The sequence below is a fragment of the Rhinichthys klamathensis genome, unplaced genomic scaffold, assembly GCF_029890125.1.
Source record: "Rhinichthys klamathensis goyatoka isolate OS25496 unplaced genomic scaffold, OSU_Roscu_1.1 h1tg001143l_1, whole genome shotgun sequence".
NCBI lineage: Eukaryota > Metazoa > Chordata > Actinopteri > Cypriniformes > Leuciscidae > Rhinichthys > Rhinichthys klamathensis.
Window position 1 is genome coordinate 146,554 of NW_026607362.1, and position 13,447 is coordinate 160,000.

General features: G+C 41.0%; 1 protein-coding gene across 1 annotated transcript; it reads left to right on the plus strand.

Annotated features, from left to right (window-relative positions):
• The first annotated feature begins 1,758 nt into the window (after positions 1–1,758).
• LOC130079560 (uncharacterized) lies at positions 1,759–11,581 on the plus strand. The gene is made up of 9 exons (XM_056244870.1): positions 1,759–1,919; positions 1,989–2,262; positions 2,342–2,519; positions 5,345–5,421; positions 5,672–5,852; positions 5,989–6,237; positions 6,347–6,518; positions 6,795–6,912; positions 11,381–11,581. The coding sequence occupies exons 1-9, from the start codon at positions 1,759–1,761 to the stop codon at positions 11,579–11,581; spliced, it is 1,611 nt and encodes a 536-aa protein (XP_056100845.1).
• The last annotated feature ends 1,866 nt before the right edge of the window (positions 11,582–13,447 follow it).

The window sequence follows — 13,447 nt, forward strand, 5'->3', positions numbered from 1 at the left end:
AATCATCACCCAGTCAAAAACATATTGTAAAACTGCTGGGAAAATGAGCAGACATATCGAATATCTTTGGCTGGACAGCAGGCTCAACAAATAGGCATCAGTAATATCCACATTAGCCCCAGTGGCTCTGCCAGTCTTTCCACCTTGGCTCTTCTCAATGCATGATAAATGAAAACCAGAAATATGTTTCAAAAGAGACAATAATGCAGCAGTATTTAAAAACTGAATATTTCCACTGCTGTTTCAATGTTTATGTAATGAGTTATTATAATCAAGATATTAATCATTATTTATTAGTCAGGTTTATGTGAAGTATGTTTAATAGAGGAGACAGTAGAACATGTATTGAAGAAATGTAAGGCTTATAATAAACAAAGGAGGATTCTCAAGCAAGCTGTAGGATGCCAGGAATTCACTATAACCAACGTATTAAATGATGGTCCAAATTCAGGAAAACAAATAAATGCAATCATGAGATTTATTAAGAATACTGGGTTATATATTTGGATATAGGAGTATTTAGTTCATTCTCACAGTAGGTGGCGGTATGCACCTTTAAAGTTGGTTCACAACCTGCCATAAAACCAAAAGAAGAAGAAGAAGAAGCGACTTTCATTTGAGAATAGTTGGCAACACAAACAAGCGAGGGTCATCATAGGGAAATGGCAGATCATGGAAACAAATGCTATGTTCCAGGCTGTGCAGGGGATGTGAGGACTTTTCATACCCTTCCCACAGAAAAGAAATGTCAACAGGCGTGGTTAATGTTCATCTATAATCGGATACCGCAACAGTTTAACTCGAAGTTGTTAGTTTGTTCTGCCCATTTCACCACGGACTTATTTTCTAACCTGGGACAGTATCAAGCAGGTTTCTCTCAGCGTCTCATCCTGAAGAAGGGGGCACTTCCAACTATACTCCCGCAAGCGGTAAACTAGTGCTATTATTAACGATAATCTACACTGTGTAATGTAGATCCAGCGCAAGATCCTAGTACAGTAACAATAGCAAACTCCAAGTAACGAGCATACATAACTAAATAGCATGACATTACGCTGAGAGATTAATAATTCTTGCCTGTGTTGTCATATAAATCTACAAAATAATACATATGTAAATTCCCTTTTGTCAAATAATTTTACTTTCGTCTATTTCATCAACAACTAAGTTACGTTAGTATAGTTGCTCACAGATAATGTTAGCTCACTCGATCCTTCTAGCTAACTTCACATTCTCCACCACATAAGATGAAGCTATATTTATTTGACAAGGCATCTAGCGTTAGTCCATTTGTTAAAATGTTTTAATTTTTTGAAAACTGATGTATGTTTATTTCGCACGCGTGTGTATCAGAGTGCACCACAGCGCATGCGCACTAATGATGTCGGCTGCCAAACGGAGGATCCCGGCGTCCTGTGTTCGGGAACACCGCTGTCTGTGAACACACTGAGCTCACACCTTCAAAGCAAAGGTAATGTTACTTATCATTAAGTGCATATGTGCTGGATTATAAGGACAGATTAACTGAGTACTATTATTAAATGCCAGCTTGTTTAACTCAATAAGTCTGCAGTTCTTTTCATAATCATCAAGATCCTTCTGCGCTAATGTACAGAAAAGATGACTTGTGTCCCGCTATTGAAATCTTGCATGGGTTACCATTATTCCCCTTACTAATTATATATATATATTTTACTGGTAGGCACACAGGTGACCGTGTCATCTCAAAGTGTGGCGGTAGGCACCACAACTACTGAAATGTCATGGGCCGCAATAGATCCATGTACACCAACCCCATTGAAGGCTTCAAGGCCCGCTAAAAGACCCCGTGTTGAATTTGAAGAGGAAATATTCCCCATTTCCGTGTCTGATCCACAAGCACGGTCTGTTACAGCCGAGACACAATCATCACACGTTTTGTAAGTTATATCTCTGTAACAAATCAGCAATTAATACACTAACAAGCACAATGTATTTTTTTCTTTCAGTGCCACATCAATGCCATTCCACAAGGATGCAAAGTACATTGTTTTTGAAGAGTGTCTCCTCAGCCTGTTCGAGAGTTGTCCTGTTTGCACCCGGGCTTGTGATGTCTGCCCACGCAGAAGAGGGACCTTTATAGCCATCGAGCAGCTGTGCGCTCGCTGTGGGTTCTCCAGACGGTGGCGGAGCCAGCCTGTGGTCGGCAGCACTCCCGCGGGCGACCTCCAGCTCTCCGCCGCCGTCTGTTTCAGCGGAGCTTCCTTCCTGAAGATGCGAAAGGTGTTGTGTCATTTGTACCCCCCAAATCAGCCAACACTAGACAGGACAACTAAATATTTTACAATTGTTTTTTTTAAAGGTGTTCAGGGCGATGCACCTGAAAACACATACATATGATGCTTTTAGAAGACATGCCAGGACATACCTTGAGCCTGCTATCATATACAAGTGGACTGAGGAGCAAAGTTTGCAACGGCACGACCTGAGCCAGAGCAAGAGTGTCATTGTTGCTGGTGACATGCGAGCAGACTCGCCAGGTGCACGTTTTTAATTCAGTTTCTCCTTCTATGTAAACAACTATGCATTGCACAAGTACAGGTGAAACTCGAAAGATTAGAATATGGTGCAAAAGTTCATTTATTTCAGTAATTCAACTTTAAAGGTGAAACTAATATATTATATAGACTCATTACATGCAAAGTGAGATATTCCAAGCCTTTATTTGTTATAATGTTGATGATTATGTCTTATGAAAACCCCAAATTCAAAATGTGAATATTGTGAAAAGGTTGTCATAGCTGTAAGCCATAATCATCAAAATTATAACAAATAAAGGCTTGAAATATCTCACTTTGCATGTAATGAGTCTATATAATATATTAGTTTCACCTTTTAAGTTGAATTACTGAAATAAATTAACTTTTGCACGATATTCTAATCTTTCGAGTTTCACCTGTAATTGTAAATATTAAGATTATGTGCTGATAATACCTCTGCATTATTTAAAAATGATTAAAGGGGTCATATAATGCCATTTTTGTACAAGCTAATATGATTCTTTAGGGTCTAAATTAAAAGTTTGTAATGTACTTTAATTAAAAATTCTCATTAGTATTGTAAGAGAACAGTTATTTTACCTGGTCAAAAACAGCTCTGTTTTCAGCACGCCGTTTCAGTGCATATGCCTTTAAATGATAATGAGCTGTGCTGACTCCGCCTCTCTGTTCTGTGCATACACCGTAACTCAATAACACAATAACCATAACGCGTTGTTCAGTATAAACGTGGGATTATGAATTATATTGAGAACGTCATACATAGAAAACATACGGTACGGTACAGTTCGGTACGCAATTATTTGCGTTTCCACTGTCAAAAGTTGTGAATAGTACCAAAAAGCCGAGCCGTACCGTACCACTTTTTGGGTACCCTTCCGTTGGGGTCCTAGCACAGCGGTACGGTACTAAAGGGCGGAGCTAGACTCACTGCAGAACGCTGATTGGTTGACAGAGAATTGTCACTTGCGCGTGCTACAAGGGCATTAGAAGCGCCATTTTTTAATAAACAGTTGAAATATATACTACTGTTATTGTGTCACGAAATGAAGTTTTAAGAGTTTTTCAGGCGAGAAAGTAGTTTTTTAAAGCTCAAATCTGTGGTTTATTTATAGATTTATGATAATTTCAAGATCCATTCCAAGCAATCACCGGGCGCTCGGCGCTCGTGCACCCCGCCTGGAGCAGCCTTTCCCCGGCTAGCCGTTCTGATGTTTGCCGCTGACTCTGACGTCTCTGTAGTGGTTAAACATGAGATATAATTCGTCTTGTACAGACCTAACAGGCGATCTTTGGTCTCGTGAATCTATAATTCGTTCCCTGGCCAATAGTTTTGACAGAAGGCTAAGTGAAGTTTCATATATTTGAGCGCTGAATTTGTATATTTGACTGAATTGTTTGCTTTATGTTATTAAAGCTTTACTGTATATCTTTTTGTACCTTTTACTTATACTTTTATAATGGCTATTATTGATAAAACTGAAATTCAACAAAAATAGATAGTTTTGTCATTTATTTTATTTTATTACAAGATCATCTGTAATGTTGTTTATTGCAACATTTGTACCAATGCAATATGCAATACATTGCCTGGAATATGTTTAATATTTTTAAATTTAAACGAAAAGAGGCAGGATTGTGTTTTATATTTAGTTTTGTTATAAATATAACGTTACATACATGCAGTGAATATAATCAATAGGCTATGCGTTGCCTGAACCACATTTGTGTGCTTATAATGTTTAAAATGTATTTAAATTACGCTGTTCCACCAGCAGAATTACTGGACTCGCGTCCTCGGGAGTCATTCTCCTGAGTCGGACTTTGCGTAGGCTACTTGGTATTGAGAAACGCCTAATGCCAGCGCTTGTTTCTTGTGACAAACATGCCGAGAAGCAAGAACAAGATCTGCTGTCTGTCATCCATAGTTGTTTACTATGTCGCTTTCTTCGCGCGAAAATGACGTCGATCGCTTCTTTCCGGCAAACACCACGCCTATCAAGTAAGGGTACTGTTGGCGGTGGAAACGCTAGCCGGATCATGGTTTACCGACCCGAACCGTACCGTACGCCTCAGTGGAAACGAGCCATTAGACACATTCAATGTGAAGCGTGCAGCTAGCGATTTGCAAAGATTAATATATTAATATAAAGTTTAATAAAACGTTACACTCACTTCCGTTCTTCTGGAGGTTCAGCAGGAACACGAATATCTGGTACCGATCTTTTTTCATGAGCAGCTTCTTAGCAAAACCAGCTTTACACTGACCCTCGTTTATAAAGCAGTCCACTGAGAAATGATTCGCGCAAACATGAGAGCATTGACGTTGCTCGTGGGGAATATTCCCTTTGAAAACAAACTCAGCCACTGCGTCTTCAGCGGTTCGGGTTTAGGAACATTAAAATGACTGTGTTCGTTATTACACCCAAGAACAGAACACCACAATCGCTTAGAGCCATTCTGCTCATAGACAGTGCTCCAGCATATCAACAATGACCGCGCCGGTCCGCGCAGACTATGATTGACAGCTGGCTCACGAGCGAGGGCGGGTCTGTGTTGAAACGCTCCTGTCAATCAACAATCGTGGGAGGGGCGTGCGAGCTTGTGACGTCACAGGCTCGAACGGCTCGATTTGAGGCAGGGGAAAACATATAAGGAGATTAAAACAAAACCACTGGATGGATTTTTATCATTATATGATGGTTGTGTACAGGCACTGCCAACACACATTTCAGTACAATCAACTTGTAAAAGTGCATGTACCATTATATGACCCCTTTAATGACTTCTTTTTTTTTTAATTGCAGGACATTCGGCAAAATATGGGAGCTACACTATGATGGACTTGCAGACCAACAACATAATAGACATTCAGCTGGTGCAGGTACTTCAACTGCAGACTACGGCTAATATACTCTTCTTATGTATAACTATGTAAAACTTTTTGACATTTGACACCTTTGTCTTTAGTATCATTTTTTAACAAATCTGTGCAAATTTCAGAGATAAAATACAGCATACATAACATACACAGCAATTTTTACGTAGAGAAAAAGAGACTTTTTTTCATGCGCACTTCTTACTAAATATGTAATTTATGGAGATATTACATATGGTTGTGTGTTTCTGCTAAGAGCAGCGAGGTAGGGGGACGCCGCCACATGGAGGAGGAGGGCCTAAGAAGAAGCCTGGACCTCCTGGAGGAAAGCGGCGTGAAGTTGGACTGCGTTGTTACTGACCGTCACCCTCAGATACGAAAGTTTTTAAAGGATCGTAAAATTAACCACTATTATGACGTCTGGCACATGGTGAAAGGTAATGCTTGCGTCTTTGAAAGAAAATAGATTTCAAATATTCATGGTATTAGTGCTATCCATATTTCTGAAAAAGCTTACTGCATCAAATAAATAAAAAATCTGATATGTTTTGCCTGTAAATTTGACTTCATCAGGATTGTCAAAGAAGCTGGAGAAAATTTCCAGAGAGAAGGACTGTAGTTTGGTGAAGAAGTGGCGTAAGAGCATCACCAACCACCTGTGCTGGTCCGCCAGCGGCGCTGATTCGGGACCCGAGAGGGTCGCCAAATGGACCTCCATCATGAACCACATTCAAGACATCCACACACATTCTGACCCAGCGTTCCCTCGCTGTCAACATGAGCAAAGGGTGTCTAAGGACCATAGCAAGTGGTTTCATCCAGGTGTGTAACCTCAATGTGTTATTTGCCAAGTAAACCGTAAAAAGCAAGTTATGTTAATCCTACAATATTCATGTGTTTTATAAATAACCTCACACTGATTTCCCCCAAGGTTCAACAGCACTGGATAAGCTTCATAGGGTCCTGATGAACAAGAGAGTGCTTTCAGATGTAGAGAAGCTGAGTCCACATTACCAGACATCAACTGTGGAGTCATTTCACAAAGTCATCTCGCACTTTGCACCGAAACATGTTGTCTTCCCCTTCATTGGGAGGCTCTGCAGGTTTGTCTTCTCCCTCACGACTCGAACATGGGTCAGACACAACACAACACATAAACAGATACGTTTGAAAGGGGCATACTATTGTTTTCTGTCTAGGCAAACCAAATGCAGTGTAGTGCCTTTCAGTTAGAGACTACAGTTTACAGAATGGTGTAGATTTATAAGTATATAAGTGCTATTTTTAATATTTTCATAATTTTAATGATAAATAAAATAGTTGATTTATTCACTATGCCAATATGAACATTTTTTGTGTTTGTTTGTCTTCTCCTTTAGGCTGTATCTCGCAGCGATGCACTTCAATGAGAATGCTGTCCGGACACAAGTGACGACATCTAAAGGGAAACGCGTGTACGAGCCTCTCTTTCCAAAGCCCAAACCGGGAGGACACGCAGTCAAACCAGAGCCAACATTTTGTAAGCTTTTCCCAAAAATATTTATTTTAAACAATACTTACAAATGAGCAAATTAAATGAATATTCAAATAAATAAAAAATAACTTTGTGGCAAAAATTCTGTTAAACATCATCACTGCGTAAGAGACAACTCGGAATCAAATTATTAAAAGAGAAGTATTTATTCTTGCAAGAATAGGCCCAGTCGCCAACACAGCAGTGACCCTGTGGAGTGAGGAAGATATGACACCGCCTTTATGCTTTTGTCAAGGTTCCTCTTCACCCGCTGTACCTTTCACCCACCCAGATAAGGTCCTCACTGCTGTTCAGTCTCTACTTAAAGGGTTAGTTCACCCAAAAATGAAAATTAAGTCATTAATCACTCACCCTCATGCTGTACCAACCCCGTAAGACCTTCGTTCATCTTCGGAACACAAATGAAGATATTTTTGATTAAATCTGAGAGCTGGATCACTCCTCCATAGGCTTCCTAAGGGAATGACACTTGACGGCCCTTGAAAGTCATTAAAGAAAATGTTTAAATATTCCATGTGCCTACAGTGGCTCAACTATAAGTTTATCAAGCGACGAGAATACTTTTTGTGCGGAAAAAAACAAAACTAACGACTTTATTCGACTATTCCATTGCTTCCTTGTGGGCCTGAGACGAGAGTTCAAGAGATTTCCACGACGCATGCGCGAGAACTGACCTTCTTCTTCTTCTACTACTATGTACAGCGCGCGTCTTTCTGTGCTTGTAAGACCATAGACAGTAAAAGAAATGGACACAGCGACCCCATAGACTTCAACGGAGAAAAGTGAAGTCAAATAGAAGCACTCACTTCCTGATGGCGGAGCGACTGCGCTGGCTCAAACTGAGCTGGACGACGGAGATGTGACGTTATTTTTGTTTTGTTTTTCCGCACAAAAAGTATTCTCGTCGCTTGATAAACTGATAGTGGAGCCACTGTAGGCACATGGAATATTTAAACATTTTCTTTAATGACTTTCAAGGGCCGTCAAGTGTCATTCCCTTAGGAAGCCTATGGAGGAGTGATCCAGCTCTCAGATTTAATCAAAAATATCTTCATTTGTGTTCCGAAGATGAACGAAGGTCTTACGGGGTTGGTACAGCATGGGGGTGAGTGATTAATGACTTATACCACGGCCTGTTTAAATACTCGATTCTGATTGGCTGGAAGGTGTGCAGTAAAACCGTTTAATGCACAGGTAGTTCCAGTCAGTTTGATTACAGTTCGAAATTAATCCGCTACTATAAACATTGGTAACCATAGTAACAGAGTTACACTTGCAAAAGAGTGAGAGAGAGAGACACATATGAAAACGTTATAGGCTCAGAGCCATAGAGAGAAAGAGTTGCGACGCAAAGAGTTTGATGTCGCCGCGATGGCTGTCACGTGGTTCATGTAAGCCCCAATAGTTCCACAACATACGCGGGCTGTCATGTTCTTCTATGGGACAGACAGCAGCGATTGCATTATTGACCGGTAAATATAAAATAAAACACACACCCAATTTTTTTTTTTAGCTGTTACTGCATTATTGCATTAGTTATGCATTTGGAGAGGCAGGGTGACAACGAAATAGCCTATTACTGTATATTACTTAGATACGTTTTAGGCTTTTTTTTTTTTTGAGGGAAAAGACAGATAAGATCGAAGACGACAAAGATGAGGTCAATACGAAAAAGACAACTAAATGGGCAGTTACACTTTCAGTGACTTGTTGCGCCGTACAGAACAGTTGTGATTTCGAGACCTAACGTTACTCTGCTTCTCTTTTAAATGAGACATTTCGGGAGTTTTATGCCTCTGTTCAGTCGACCGCTGGACGCGAATACAGTGTTGCAAGTTTGATGCGTCTCAGAGCAGGAATAAACCGTCACATTACAAAATACAACATCATAAGGGATAAGGACTTCAAGTCAAGCAATGCCGTCTTTAAATCAGTTTTAAAGCGCTACAGGACAAATGGAAAAGACACCAGCGTTCATCATCCGCGTAAGAAAAGTTTGGTTTGACATACAGCTAATTAATTTAAATAAATGACATGATTAGTTCAAATAAAGCTTTCCTTGTCACTGTCAGTGTTGCCTATCATTCATAAATAATTTTAATAAATCCATGAATCATTAAGTTAGCTAATAGGCCTATGCTTAAGTTAAGCGCAACGAGGGGACTGTAGACTTTAAAGAAGAGACGCATAGGTAACTCGCGCACGCATCTCTCACCACGCATGGTGAAAGAAATCTTTACATTGCCAAAGCACTCATAACACTATACAATACAAACAAATAAATTAATAATAATAATAAAAATCTTCAATCTTCTAGTATTTATCTCAGTGTCTCTAGGCGTACAGTTGGTAGCTCTGTCCTGCCGGAGGCTCTCTCTTCGTGACAGGACCTCACATATCTGGCAGCCAGGGTTGAGCTCGCTGGGCTTTCTCCTAGCAGGAGTGGGAGTTTGTCCATATTCGATTTTTGGGGGAAGTCCTTCTGGTAGGTTGTGAAAAGGGGATAGAAAGTGTCCTAATGTTTTTATATTTGGGGCAGGATGTCAAGAAGTGCAGTTCTGTTTCCACCTGATTCTCTGTGCAGTGAGGGCACAGTCGCTCTTCCCTCGGCAGCCGTGTGTGTGTGTGTGTGTGTGTGTGTGTGTGTGTGTGTGTGTGTGTGTGTGTGTCGGCCTGTCTCGATGCTCAGACTGTGTTCACTGAGTCTGTACATGCTCAGGACTTTCTGTACATGCTCGCTCTCTCTCTCTCTCTCTCTCCTCTCTCTCTCTCTCTCTCTCCTCTCTCTCTCTCTCTCTCTCGCTCTCTCTCTCTCTCTCTCTCTCTCTCTCTCTCTCTCTCTCTCTCTCTCTCTCTCTCTCTCTCTCTCTCTCTCTCTCTCTCTCTCTCTTTCTCTCTCTCTCTCTCTCTCTTTCTCTTCTCTCTCTCTCTCTCTCTCTCTCAATTCAATTTCAATTCAATTCAATTCAGAAAGCTTTATTGGCATGACAAAAAAATACATTTTGTATTGCCAAAGCATCAAAACAACATAGAAAATGATTTAGAACATTTAGTACACAAAATAATAATACTGATAGCATAAAACCATAATAATAAAATAAACAAAGATCAATAAATAAAATATAAAGGATTTAGAAAACATCTCTGTACAAAACAAAAACAAGCAAAAAACAAACGAACACTGAACTTGGAATTGAACATATACATGTGTGTAGGTCTTAGGCTGTGAGTGTGTGTGTGTGTGTGTGTACTGTGTAGGTCTTAGGCTGTGAGTGTGTGTGTGTTTATTGGATGTTTGCTGGTCTCTGGTCGTCCCTCAGGATATGGCAGGATGCTACAAATTTTGCAGCTATATATGAGCATTTGGCTTCTTCGCCAAGAATGAAACGGAGTTTTTGGGTTGGGTTACAGGTGGTTAAAATGGGGAAATATTTGGTTAATTTTGGGGTAATAGTGGTCTCTGATGCGTTTATATTTTGGGCATTCTGTGAGGAAGTGCAGCTCGGTCTCCGTCACTCCCAGGGTGCAGTGCGGGCAGAGTCTGTCCTCACGGGAGAGCCAGGTCTGTCTGCGCCGGCCCGTCTCTATGGCCAGGCTGTGCTCGCTGAGTCTCTCTCACACACACACACACACACACACACACACACACACTCCCGTCTCTATGGCCAGGCTGTGCTCGCTGAGTCTGTACATCGTCAGGGTTCTCCTGAGTCTCACATCACTCACTGTGCTCAGGTAGTTCGCAACAGTGTACTCTCGATTTAGTGCCGAATAACATTCCAGTTTGTGTTGGTTTTTAATGGTGTTTGTCCAATGGCTGATGTACTTGTCTTGTTCTGTGGTGATAATTTGTGCGGGCCGAATGTGTGTGAGTGTGTGTGTGTGCTGAGGCGAGCTGATCTCTGCAGGAGAGAGCCCAGTCAGTCTCAGCACCCGCTGGCACAGGGGACTCCTCGCTACGCTCAGCTCTTGGTGTTGTAGGGCTTTGTAGTGGGTATGTGTTGGGGTCGCTTGTTTTAAGGTGTTTCCAGAATTTGATGGCTCTTTTTTGATGTTTAGAAGGAGAGGGTATTGGCCTAATTCTGCCCTGCATCCGTTGTTTGGTGTTTTCCTTTGGACTTTGAGGATTCGTTTACAGAAATCTAAATGTAGAGTTTCAATTGGATGTTTTTCCCAATTTAAAAAATCAAATTTGATAGAAGGACCCCACACTTCACTGCCATATAAAACAATTGGTTCAATTATTGATTTGAAAAGTTTGAGCCAAATTTGGATTGGGATGTCAATTTTGATGGATCTTTTTATGGCATAGAAAGCCCTTTGAGCTTTCTCTTTGAGTTCATTCACAGCCAAAGTAAAGTTGCCAGTTGGAGTTATTTTCAGGCCGAGGTAGGTGTATGTTTTTGTGCTCTCAATGGTTCTGTGTGATAGTGTGAATGTGTGTGTTGGTCCCTGAGATCTGGAGCGTTTCTGGAACATCATGACTCTAGTTTTCTGGAGGTTGACGGTCAGGGCCCAGGACTGACAGTAATCCTCCAGCAGATCCAGGCTGTCCTGAAGCCCCTCTTTAGTAGGCGACAGGAGGACCAGGTCGTCTGCGTAGAGAAGACACTTGATCTCGGTGTCGTGTAGAGTGAGACCTTGAAAGGGAGCATGTTCTAATATATCGGCTAATTGGTTGATGTAAATGTTGAAGAGGGTGGGGCTTAAACTGCAGCCCTGTCTCACTCCACGCCCCTGGGGGAAAAACTCGGTTCTTTGGTTTCCAATTTTAACAGCGCATTGGCTGGCTGTGTACATCGATTTGATCAAATCATAGAATTTCCCCCCTATTCCACTGTCGATGAGTTTTAGGTATAGTCCTTCATGCCAGATTGAATCAAATGCTTTCTTGAAATCAATGAAACAAGCAAAAATTTGTCCTTTGTTTTGATGTACATATTTGTCAATTAGTGTTTGTAATGTAAAAATGTGGTCGGATGTGCGACATTTTGGAAGAAAGCCAATTTGGCATTTACTCAAGGCATTGTGCTTCATAAGGAAGTCTAGAAGTCTGGAGTTTAAGACGCTGCAGAGGACCTTCCCCAGGTTACTGTTCACACAGATGCCTCGGTAGTTGTTGGGGTCTAATTTGTCTCCGTTCTTGTGGATGGGGCTGATGAGGCCCTTGTTCCAGATCTCAGGGAAGAACCCTACACACAGAACATCATTGAACAGTTTCAGCATGGCCAGTCTGAAGCTTCGGTCTGTGTGTTTCAGCATCTCGTTCAGGATGCTGTCGACACCACAGGCCTTCTTGGGCTCAAGGACTCCTAATTTTTCTTCCAATTCTTTCATTGTTATGGGGAAATCTAAAGGGTTTTGATTTTCTTTAATTGATCTTTCCAAATTGTCTAGTTTATTAATTATTTTATTTTGTTTATAATTTTGAATTTGAGTTGGGCTGTATAGTTCTTGGAAGTGGTTTTTCCACTTCTCCCCATCTTGGATTGCCAGAACTTCTCGATTTGGTTTGTATAACAATTTCCATTTATCCCAAAATTTGTGTGAGTTTATAGATTTTTCAATTTCTTCAAACTGGCTTTGCAGAAACTGTGCTTTTTTCCGCCGGAGTGTGGCTTTATATTGTTTTAATGCCTCACAATAAAGAAGGCGGAGGTCCGAATTATCTGGTTGTCTGTGTTTTTGGTTTGATAAATTTCTTAGGTTTTTTCTCAGAGCCTTACAGTCCAAATCAAACCATTTGTCTGTATCTAAATATTTTTTCTTTGGTTTGACAATTGACAAATTGCTTTTTTGTGCTGTTTTGTAGAATATGTTGTTTAGATCTTGTACTTCCTGATTGATGCCGAATTGGTTTTTAGGGTATTCCTGTATTTGGAATGAATGTATGAGGGACTGTATTTCTGGAGATTCAATGGCAGTGCTGTAATTAGTGCCACTGTTTTCAGTCCATTTGAAAGACATTAATTTGCTCATTTGATATGGGGTCCTAATTGGTTTGGGTGCTGTTTCAGATTGCTTTATATAGAGGATGATTTGGCTGTGGTCTGAGAAAGGTTTTAAGGGTTTGACTGTGAATGCTCTCAAAGAGGACAGGTCTAGATCTGTGATGGCATAGTCTACAGTGCTGTTACCAAGAGCTGAGCTGTAGGTGTATCGGCCGAGCGAGTCTCCTCGCAGTCTTCCGTTGACGATGTACAGAGCCAGTCCTCGGCAGAGCTGCAGGAGCTGCCGTCCGTGAGCGTTCACGGTTTCATCACAGTTTTGCCTGCTAGGGTAAGAAGGGTACAGGTCGTTATTGCCAGTGATGAATCTGGTACCGTGCGATTCAATGAAATCTAGTTCTTCTCCTGTTCTGGCGTTTAAATCACCCATAAGCAGCACATTTCCCTGGGCCTGGAAATGGCTGATTTCTCTTTCTAACTTTTGGAAAGTTTCCTCTTGGAAATACGGAGACTCGAGGGGAGGAATGTAAATTGCACAAAGGAAAACCGG

Coding starts and splice junctions, on each gene's coding strand:
- LOC130079560 (XM_056244870.1), top strand. CDS start 1,759: ATGTCATGGGCCGCAATAGATCCATGTACACCAACCCCATTGAAGGCT. Junction 2,263..2,341: donor CCTTCCTGAAGATGCGAAAG/GTGTTGTGTCAT, acceptor TTTTTTTTAAAG/GTGTTCAGGGCGATGCACCT. Junction 5,422..5,671: donor TAGACATTCAGCTGGTGCAG/GTACTTCAACTG, acceptor GTTTCTGCTAAG/AGCAGCGAGGTAGGGGGACG.